General features: G+C 39.9%; 1 protein-coding gene across 1 annotated transcript; it reads left to right on the top strand.

Annotated features, from left to right (window-relative positions):
- The first annotated feature begins 1,785 nt into the window (after positions 1-1,785).
- Positions 1,786-10,890, top strand: LCTL (lactase like). The gene is made up of 13 exons (XM_030955475.1): positions 1,786-1,909; positions 2,901-3,061; positions 4,855-4,942; positions 5,176-5,285; positions 5,571-5,699; positions 6,184-6,279; positions 6,930-6,984; positions 7,065-7,226; positions 7,781-8,055; positions 8,372-8,498; positions 8,923-9,122; positions 9,636-9,699; positions 10,775-10,890. Exons 1-13 carry the CDS (start codon positions 1,786-1,788, stop codon positions 10,888-10,890), a joined length of 1,707 nt encoding a protein of 568 aa, XP_030811335.1.
- The last annotated feature ends 734 nt before the right edge of the window (positions 10,891-11,624 follow it).

Raw genomic sequence — 11,624 nt, 5'->3', positions numbered from 1 at the left:
AGAGGAATCTCCCAGATAGGACACATCTGTTGGGAAGAACACCAGGTAAGGCAGGGATGGGGGAAATGGAAATAGCTCCAGCTACAATCAGGGCAGAAGGGAACTCAGCTGCCAGACAGCAAGGGGTTAAAAAAGGGTTTTACAGGACCATCCTAATAGTCTGAACTTATTAAACCTTTTTGTACTATTTGAAAAGCTGTTTCTTCTACTGTGATTGTAGAGATACATGCCAGAAAACCAGAGCAATGAAGAGCTCCAAAATGCACATATGAATTTGAAAAGTGTTTGATTGAATATTCCACAGCAGATTGTGCATGGATTGTTTTATTCAATATAGACTGCTGTAAAATCCTGAAGTGTTTTATTGTTCTTGAGGTACTGAAATTATTTCTAATTCTACTAGTAAGAATAATCAAGCCAAAAGTGAAAACTAGATTGATTTTGTTGTTATGCCTAACTCCAAACGAGATCCTAGCTGCTAGCAGCACTCAGTAAAACCCCAGAGCCCTGCTGCCCTGGGGCAGTGCCTGAGCTGCAGAAACATCACAGACCCCTGGAACATTTCCTGCTCTCCTGGCTCCTTTTCCTGGACTGTTGGTCAGTGCTAATGAGAAGATGAAGGGCAACGCTAAATTTAAATTTACTGACTAAACCAGAGAGCTACTAGCAATGTCTAAGTTAAAATCACATGTATTTGCAACCTTTTATATTCAAAATAAAAGCAATTCTAGAGTATTTGGACCTGATTTAAAATGTTTGTAGTCTGCTACAGGCTTTTTTTAACCCTGTAATCTAAATGCTCCCATTTGGAATGCCAAGGTGGAGATATTTTTAATCCAGGACTAAAGGCTTTAGTGCTGAAGTAGTTCCATTTTCCCAAGCCAGCTGTGCAGTTCCTGTGTTAATTAGGGGATGATCATTAATAAGCAGAGGAACAGGAGGTCTCTGAGGCTGTACATTTATTACATGTTCTGAAAAGGGGGTTAGTCCTTTGCCTTTTGTTTTTTGCCACATATGGGGGTTCATTTTGGTCAGGAGCTAACCTGCAAAGCAGCTCAGGTACTCCAATTCAAAACATCATTATTTAAAATATTTGTTCTGCTTTTCCTCATGGCCCAACCCCATCTTCAGATTCACCAACAGATGCTCAGGAATGTAAAACATCCTTTGGGGACTGTATCAATTTGGGGAAAATAGTGCTTTTCTAAAAACCCCTTCTGAAACTTTATTTAACTCAGCTAAAATGTGTTCTCTCTAATAATTTAACTCGATGTCACAATTCAAAATTGATGCTGAGACTGGATAAAAAAGACAACATCAAGATAAAAGCTGCAATTAATTAAAACTGCAATAATTGCAAGTATTAATTTTCCTTTTCACCTTCCAGAGGGATTGTTGCCATGACAGGTGGGAAAATGCTGCCAGCATAATTGTTTCTTTTTGTCCTGGTTAGAGGGCTTTACTTACTGATATTTGTGGGACAGTTTGAAATTCAGAACAAAATAGGTACCAACAAAGAGACCTTTAGAATAAAGATAAGTAACATCAGAGAAAATATGTGGCTTCTAATAATTATAATTTTGATTGAGGGGATTGATCTTCCCTCATTTTCCCCACCCTGCCAAAAGTTTAATTGCTGCTTCCACTCAGCCCAAACTTTCAGCCTTCAATCATAGTTCCCATCCAGCAGAAAGAACCAGCTTTTCCCTTTGACCCCCCAGATTTGTGGAGCAGCAACCCCTGACAGAGCTGTTGTGTTTTCCCTGGCAGGGCCAGCTGGTGAGGATGAGGAGGGACACCCTGAGGTGCTGGGCTGTGCTGGTGGCAGTGATGGCACTGAGCGTGGCCGAGGACTTCCCGTGGACCAAGAACAACCCAGGGTCCTTCTACTACGGCACCTTCCCAGCTGGTACCGCCCAAACCCGGCTGGCTCGGGCTTGGAATGTTCTAGACCTGCTCCTTTGCACAAGGAAGTGACCCGGAGGTTTTCTGTGTCCTTCCAGGGGAATGGCAGGAACAGAAATGAAAGTGGCTGCAGGATGCAGAGCACTTTGGGATGTGCTCTGGGAATACAGGGATCCATCCATGTGACCCTGCATTCCATAAATCCACTCCAACAGGAAACACAAGGACAGGCTCACAGATAACAGCTCATATCCAAGTGTAACAAGTCACACCTCAGAACTCTTCTCCTTTTTTATAAATTACCTACAACTAATGAAATAAACTAAAATACCCTTTGTTACGTAGCAAATTTAAGAAATCAGTGAAATAACTGTGCTGGGTTTGTTTCAAGCTGCTCAGTATTATCCAATCCACTCCTCAGTATGGATTTATGAACTTTATCCTTTCTTCAACACATATTTGAACACATTTCATCCGAGCAAAATCAAAACTAGAAATATACAGGCACTGACAGGTTTTCATGCTCGAGTTTTCAAGTCATTTATGATACAGTATTTTGTGTAACAACAGGAAAATAATCCAGAATATTTCTGTATATTTTACATAACATCTAAACTTATAGTTGCTAAAACTACCATGAAAACCAGCAGGGAGAAATTATGTGGAACCCTAATTTGTTTTTTACAATAAGACATTTCTATGCTATCAATGCCCTACCTCATCACTGTAAAATACAGATTTTACAGGTTTAATAAATGAAAGGATGCCATTTCTTTTTTCAGTGCGTCAGAACAGGACACCTTCATTTATTCCCCATTTTCAGACCTATTTAGGCACAGACACATTTTGAAATGTAGAAAACCTCAGCCTCTCCAGCAGTGCTTCCTTTCACTTCCAGTTCCTTTCTCCTATGAGCATTTAGCATCAGACCAATCAGCAGGAAGATAACTCCAGTAACTCCCCTGTTCCAATAACTGCCCTGTTTTTACCCTCAGGTTTCTTGTGGGGTGTGGGGAGCTCTGCCTACCAGACCGAGGGGGCCTGGGACAAGGATGGCAAAGGGCCGAGCATCTGGGATGCCTTCACCCACAGCAAGGGGAAGGTGCTCAGGAACGAGACGGGAGATTCCGCCTGCAATGGCTACTACAGAGTCAAGGTATGGCTCAGGAGGAACCACCTGCGCCTCTGCTAATGGCCTGGGGCCACTCCTTGGTCCTGGTGTCCCCTTTGACAGCTTTAGCTGCTCTAAAGGTTATTCAATTTAGAAAACCGAGTGCTGATATTTTTAATCAGTTCAGTAAAATCTTGTTCCATTATAATCTCATAGAACCAATCATCCCACAGTGTTTCCCAAATACATGTCAGCTTTTCAGGATTCTTATGTCATAAAATATTCTAGATGCTGTAGGAAGTCCAAACGGTTAGTTAGAAATACAATAAACATATTTGAGCTTTAAATAAAATTAACTTTTTGTGTGTGTGTGTGTAGCCATAATATTTTCTGAAAACTCCTTTCCTTAGGATTTTTTCCTCCTGAGAAGCTGAGAAGCCTCAGGAACAAAATGTAAGCAATGGTTATGTGCTGCTGTGGAATGCAACAGGTGCATCTGTGATTGGTCTCATGTGGTTGTCTCTAATGAATGGCCAATCCCAGCCAGCTGGCTCAGACTGTCTCAGTCACAAGCCTTTGTTATTAATTCTTTTTCTACTCTTAGCTAGCGTTCTGATGAAATCCTTTCTTCTATTCTTTTAGTATAGTTTTCATATAATCTGTAACATAAAATAACAAGTCAAGCCTTCTGAAACATGGAGTCAGATCCTCATCTCTTCCCTCATCCTAAAACCCCTGTGAACACCATCACATGCGTGTGCATGTATGAAGTTTTCCATGTATTTTTCAGAGGCTTTAAAATTCAGTCTGGATGTTGCCCATTTTTTGAAAGGATTACAAACAAATAATCAATGCAGCTTTGTTCACAACATGTTTCCAAGGCTAATACCATCAAAAACAATTTTGAAATTACTGTGCTGGAGGAAAGACAGATACACAGCAAGAGGAATCCAAATGACTGTGAGAAGGCAGGGTTACATAATTGGAATTCCAACTAATTTAATAAAAGTTATATTCCTCTGAGATTTCTCCACGTAGATGAAGTTCAAGGGAGAACCAGAGGCCTCAGCAAGAACTAAGAGAAAAGAAACTAATTATGCCTTACTCTACTAAAATGGGAAAAGGCAGGAAAGCTCTCAAACAGCAGAAGTTTGAAAGAACAGCTTAAAACGTATCTCAGAGAAGCTGGGGCTCACTGGGGCATGGCACCAGAAGAGATTGACACAGAGATTATTTGGATTTAGAAATACTTTCTAAAACTTGCCAGTATTTGTCCACTTACCTGGTCCACTTTATATCAGAGCACTCTTTGCTTTCATCATCAGAATTCTCTTTGCATTGGCACAAACACCACCAATTTCTAATTTCTTTGAACACTGAAGATGTACAATTTCTTAGCAAAAGAACATATATTCATATGGGATTAAGGGGGTTTTCTCATTCCAGTATAAGACAGTGAAGGAAAGTCCAAGTAATTATGTTTTTGAGCCTGAGCTGAAATGTTTGAAGTCAAGATTGACAGCCCTCTATTATTTTCTAACACAAATTCTGATATAAATACAATTGTATTGCAAAACCTCAGCACATTTTTCTGTAGTGCAAACATTCAATCTCCACAGTTGCACAAAACATTGCAGGACTTCTTTGGCCTGTCAAAAAAAAGTGCTTCAAGAGAAAGGCTTCAAATAGAACGAGCCATCACCTCAAAGATCAGAAAAAACCAGACTGGATCCTGTTTTGTGCAAATCTTCCACAGATATTCTGCATTCAGAATTAGTTAAGAACTGAAGTTATTCTGCTCAGCCTCAGGATGTGTTAATTGGATTTTCTTCTCACAGGATGACATTCAGTTACTGAAGGAGCTGAAGGTGAATCACTACCTCTTGTCTATCTCATGGCCAAGGATTATGCCCACAGGCATCAAAGGTAAGCACGATTTCACTACATTTTTTCCAATATTATCTGTAAGAAATTTTACTCCTGAGTAACCCACAGTTGTTCAACATTCCTGTTAAACAGATTTCTGTTTGTCTGCATTTTACCATTACAGAATTCCCAACACTAGAATGTAAAATTCCTTGATTAATATTTTTAGATTTCTGTTCTTCCAGTTATTTGGGAACCAGTGCAGGTAATTCCTTGTCTGTGCTTTCCATCAGCTGAGCAACTGAATGAGAAGGGAATACAGTTCTACAATGACACAATTAACAGTCTTCTGGAAAACAACATCACCCCTATTGTGAGCCTCTACCACTGGGATCTGCCACAGGTCAGACAATATTTAAATTAGTGAAAAACCTCAAATAAAGCCTTCTGATAGAAATAATTTCCTAAGGTTAAGAACTAAGAGTACTTAAAAAAATTAGAGAAGCCTGGATGATTTTAAGAATTTGTAAATGTTTCCTATTCATTTGGATTTTATGTGCGTGGAAGTTTTGAAAAATCTCTTTCTGAGCTAGAAATAGAAACAGAATTAAACAGGAATAAAAGTATTTTTAAGCAGCAGCTGACCTTCAAGTACAATTACTGAATCTTGAAATTCTTATTTCCAAAGGTTCTCCAAGAAAAGTATGGTGGCTGGCAGAACATAAGCATGATTAATTATTTTAATGATTATGCAAATCTGTGTTTTGAGAAGTTTGGTGACCGTGTGAAACACTGGATTACATTCAGCAATCCCTGGGTAAGTCATCAGTGCTTTCCTTCCAGACTCTCCCACTGCACTGTTCTGTTCCCAAAATTCTGTGCAAGTGACACTAGAGGAGAGTAGGGGAAAAAAATGGAGAGGGAAGGGGAAAGATTTAAATCTTTGTGGCCAAAAATCTCAGCAGGCAGATTTTGCACAAGGGCAGAGTTTTAAGACATGAAATTCCAGGAAAATTTTGAAAACTCCTCGACTGAAGAGACTGAAATTAGAAATGAAGAACTGGAAAGGCAACTGTTATTTACCCTTCCCCATTCCTCAGCTCACCCCTGTAGCCCTCCTCACCAACACCCTGCTCCCAATGCCACAGCTGGCTGCCAAGCAGGCAGGAACTGGGAGCCAAGGAAGGGAAGAGGGGGTTGCAGAGGGCCAGCCCAGCAGGGGAGCACAGGATGCAGAGTGTGGAGCACATCCCCTGGCTCTGGAGCCCAGGGCAGGGCTGACTGTGCCTCTGTGTTTGCAGGCAGTGGCTGAAAAGGGCTATGAAACAGGAGAACACGCGCCAGGACTGAAGCTCGGTGGCTGTGGTGCCTACAAGGCTGCTCATCACATCATTAAAGTAAAAAAAATCTCCTGAAATTGTGCCTGAAATTATGTGTTAGTTCAGGATTTTTATCAGATTTCACTCCTTAAACTGAAATGTAGTTTCACAGCCCTGTAATTTCCAAGCAGGACACTGAAATTATCATCTAGCTTTAAACCTCCAGTGCAGAATCCAAGGCACCACCAATGTTTGGTGCTTGATTTAACACTTGCAACAATTTGAATTTCCTTATATTATAAATGTCTCCTCTAGTTTGTTTCAAGGCCGTTGAAAAAGAAAACATCCAGGTTAGTCTAGAAACAAACATCCTGGCTTGTTGAAATGAAACCTGAATGTTGCAAGTGACTTCAGGAAGTCTCTGGTAAAAATAAACTTTCATCTGCCTGAATAAATTAGGGAAAGATATCCAAAGAGCAGGGCCACGGGACAGAGCCCTGTCCTGAGGGCTGTGTGTCAGCTCCATGTGGATGCCCTGGAATTTAGGGAAGGAATCTTGCATAAAGGATTTTGTGATGCCTTACATGAAATCAGTTTCTGGAATAAACACAAAAGAAAGTCTGGTATTTTCAGGCAGACCTCAGTGCAAAAAGTGCTCACCAGCTTTCCATGCCATAAGGGATGAAAATGTGCACAGGATTTATTTTATTTTAACACTATTTTTACAGACTCATGCCAAGGTTTGGCACTCCTACAACACCACCTGGCGCAGGGAGCAGAGAGGTAATGAGCATTCATTCTGTGATTGTGCTGCTTTTCTACTAAAGGCTTCAAGAACTGCAGAACTGTCCCTTTGTTTTAAGGGATGGTTGGAATTTCCCTAACGAGTGGCTGGGGGGAACCTGTTGATCCACACAGCCAAACAGACAGAGATGCTGCTGAGAGGTACATCCAGTTTCACCTGGGATGGTTTGCAAACCCCATTTACAGAGGGGACTACCCAGAGGTTATGAAGAATTATGTAGGTAAGTCCCAGGAGCTGTGACATGAATAGATCCACGCTTCCAGCACATTACAGGGGAATAACTCCTGGCCACAGCTACAAGTGAGGGCACAGGGGAGACAAAGCAAAGCAAAGGGCCCTGGGCTGGACATGGCTCCTAAAGCACTTTGGGGACACACCAGGACACTTGAAATCACTGTTTCTCCATGTATTGTACCCAGCTTAATTCTCCAAACCAAAAGGATGAAAGATGATTTCATCTCAAAACGCCAATTAAGCTCAGGTGTCCTCGACATTAACACTAAATTCAGGAAAACCATACTTGGCCCCAGCACAGGGTGCCCAGAGGAGCTGGGGCAGCCCCTGGAAGTGTCCCAGGCCAGGCTGGATGGGGCTGGGAGCACCCTGGCATAGTGGAAGATGCCCCTGCCCATGGTAGGGGGTGAGATGATGATTTTAAAAGTCTCTTCCAACCCAAACCATCCAGGATTTTATGATTCTGATTTATTGCTGGTGAGATACAGAAAACCAATTTCTGTGCTCCTCAGAAGTTGTCTCCTATAATTATTTTGCTAGGTAGGAAGAGTGCCCAGCAGGGCCTGGGGACATCAAGATTACCAACTTTCTCAGTGCAAGAGAAAACCTATATTAAAGGCACCTCGGATTTCCTGGGAATTGGTCATTTTACCACTCGTTATGTTCTGCAGAAGAGCTTTCCCTTCCTCCAAGTGTCCAGTTACCACACTGACCCTGACCTGGCTGAACTGGTGGACCCCAACTGGCCAGCTCCAGGCCCTAAGTGGCTCTACTCTGTGCCCTGGGGGTTCAGAAGGTTGCTCAACTTCATCAAGGTGAGCAGAGCAGATCTTGAATTACAAAGGAAGCAAACAAAATGCCAGGTTTAGATTTAGATTTTCAACAGTTACAGCTACTGGGCTTGTCCTAGTGGGAATTTTCTTTGTCAAAAAACCCTTAATTTCAGCTCAGCAAATACGGAATTCAGCCATTTTAAAATAAGCCCCATAGTTAACTTAAATTCCTACTACACATTCTTCTTACTTAGGTAAGTAAATGTAGAAAATTGTTTTTCATGCACTTTGCTAATTCACATATTCTGCTAAAATGAAATTATTTTATGTGAAGCCATTTAAACATTTCTGTTTGCAGACCCAGTATGGGAACCCCCTGATTTATGTGACAGAGAATGGAGTGTCTGAAACAATGCAGTGCTCTCAGCTGTGTGACGAGTGGAGGATCCAGTACCTGAAGGGATACATCAATGAGATACTCAAAGGTCACTTAAAAACAGCTTTATAGGATTTGACTTTTGGAGTATTTTCACCTTCTGCTTATTTTTTACTTTGTCCTTTTCCTCATAGAGAAATAACTATTCACAAGTCAAAATGGACAGCATACCACTCTGATTTTCACCCAAATGTCAACCTAAGCAAACATATCAATACTAATAACTACAATAACCTACTTGAGATTTAATACTGCAATATTTCAGTTTCCACTCTCAGAAAGGAGAAACTACCATGCCCATGGAGCTCTAGTACCTCTAAGCTAAAGACAACAATTTCAAAGAATCTGAATTAATTTGTACTTGATTTTTCTGTCCTGCTCCCCATCTCTTCCTGCTATAAACCAAAACATTTACAGAACCATATTTGAAGGACAAACCCCACCTTTACCAGTGATTTGTGTTCTGTTTCCAGCTCTAAACGATGGTGTAAATGTCAAAGGTTACACTGCCTGGTCACTGCTGGATAAATTTGAATGGAACAAAGGCTTCTCTGAAAGATTTGGGCTTTACCACATTGACTTCAAAAACAAGAACAAACCACGGTACCCAAAGGCATCTGTTGACTACTATAAAAACATTATCAGTGCAAATGGATTCCCAAATCCAAGAGAGGTGATGTCAGCTGCTAATTTTGATTTTTTTTCCTTTTTCTTTATGTGCAAATATCACATTGAATTTCAGGAAACAATTTGTATGATTATGGTACAGAAGTGACACTAAGTGACACTTTGATTCTGTAAAACAGGGATCTGTTTGATGCAGAGATATTCAGATACTGAAAGTGGAACAGACTTAATTACTGTTTCTAAAGCATTCTAACTGGACTTACTGATGAAGTCAAAAATTCTCCATCAGAAGTTATTTAGCAGTGCTGTCAGATTTCTAGGCAGAAAATTCCACATATGTCCTACCCTACTGGAAAATAACCTGGAATGCATTATGTGCCATTACAAATTTTATTAAACAATTAACTCAGAGAAATAACCCCAAAATAAAAACCATAAAGATACTTTCAGAAACTCACATGTTGGTAGAATGAAGTGGTTTGAAGTTAATTATAGGGATAAGGAGGGAGCTGGGGGAGTGAGGAGGATGCTCAGTCTCACAGAAGTGTCACCCTCCCAGGTGGACAGCTGGCACCAGAAGGCCATGGACACCTGCTCTGCCACACACCAACACCTTGTTGCAGGTAAGGATGCCTCTGGTTTTTCTACAAAAGCAGATTCTGTAAAGTTCAGATATTAAATTGATCTCTGAATGCTGCTAAAAGGTATTTTCTCCCCAAAAGCACTACAAGCCTGTAAAGAAAACTTTTTATTTATTGTCTCCAACTACAACCACTGTAGCTAAATGGATCAGCTGTGGATGTTACTGAAATACAGGAACTGGAAGAGCTACTTAAAATTGAGGTTGGAGATTCTCCTTAAAATAAAACTCCTGAATGCTTTTTCAACACAAACCAAACCCAGACAAATCAAGAAAACCACACAGCCAGAAAATCTCTAAATGTTTGACTTTTACATAAAGTGGAACTATAAAAAGAAAGGAAAGGGCTAAGGACTGGCCTAAGATTAAATCTGGGCTCTGATACTCCTGGAAACAAAGAAGCCCCAACACAACTGATCCAGAATACCTAAAAACCTCCTGGTGTAATTCAGGACCTTTCAGAATTCCTGGACTAGGGATTTTATTAAGATCAAATAACTACTATAGATTCTCACAAGAGGATGAGCTAAACTCCATGTGGTAGGAAACATCCCAGCAGTCAGCCTAAGTTAATCCTGCTCAGCCTCCACTTCCAAGCCATGTTCAGTGAATGAACTGGGTTTACTGAACTCTTCCAGGCTTCTCTGTGGAATAAATTTCTACAAACTAAAACCCATTTAATTTTTCAAACAGATACAGAACAATCATAAAAAGGCCAAAGCTTCCTAAGGATTTCTCTTTGACAATTTTCTTTCACCTTCAGGTGAGAGAAATAAATATCAGAGGACCAGTAAAATATTGTTAATGCACTGTAGCTAATTCACAGCAAGGACAATTTCTGCAGCCCTTTGAGCACTGACATGTCTCCAGGAATAAAAAGAGAGGGAAAACTATCATGGATTTGCTCCAGCTTTGGCAGACTTAGGAAATTCTGTTTGCTTGATTTGCTGTTTATGCCATTTTTATGTTCAAAAAAATCTTTATGTTAACTCTAAGTTAGGTATTACTGTATCCAGGGGATTAAATCTCTTACATATTCCTCATTTCTCAAATTTTAGATTCCCTGATTACTCACATGGAAATGGTGACAGAGATTGTTCTTCCTACAGTTTTCACACTCTGCATTCTCATCAGTATTGTCCTCCTCATATTCTACCTTCGAAACCACAGCTAAAATTGATGTTTGCACATATCTTCACTGGCCAAAATAACTAAGCTGCAACTCCTTTATTTGTGTAGTTTAAATTTACCACAGATGCTTCTTTTTATACCCCTGTAATGAAATATTATTTACCAATCCACCTAGAGCTTTTATCATTTTTCTATTCAATTCCTCTTTGTTTTTAACAAAATACAAAATACATTCTCTTTCCACTGATTCTAAGTAGTAGATTTTACAATCCCTATTGGAAAATATTACACATTATCAGAAAAATAGTTAAGAGTAAAGTGATTCAAATCTTGCCAGTACAAATTTCAAGTGATTAAATGCTGCTTGCAAATTCCGATTTCAGTCTGTTCATCAACAGCATTTTGATTACCATGTAATTGCTATTTGAAGAAAGATACATGATTTTAAAATATAAAAGAACTTAAATATTCCAAGAGCACTGCTTAAATATTAATTTATTAATGTCTAAAAGTTAGGATAATATACACCTTGCTATTTACGTGTGGAAAAGAGTTGTTTGAAGTAATGCAAGGTGACAACTTCCAAATCAGATTTAAACCACATCCCTGCAGTTTACTTACCTTATACACACACGAAAATGTGGATTTTAAGCAATGCAAGTACTTCCAAAATTAATATTCCACCTTAAATTCCCTTCTACTGCAGGTAGAAACAAGTACTATAAAAACTTAGTTCCCCAATTCAGCTGGCTGTACTTGAAATACAACTTCCTGTGC

This window comes from Camarhynchus parvulus, chromosome 10 (genome assembly GCF_901933205.1).
Source record: "Camarhynchus parvulus chromosome 10, STF_HiC, whole genome shotgun sequence".
NCBI lineage: Eukaryota > Metazoa > Chordata > Aves > Passeriformes > Thraupidae > Camarhynchus > Camarhynchus parvulus.
This window is presented reverse-complemented; position numbering and strand designations above follow the sequence as displayed.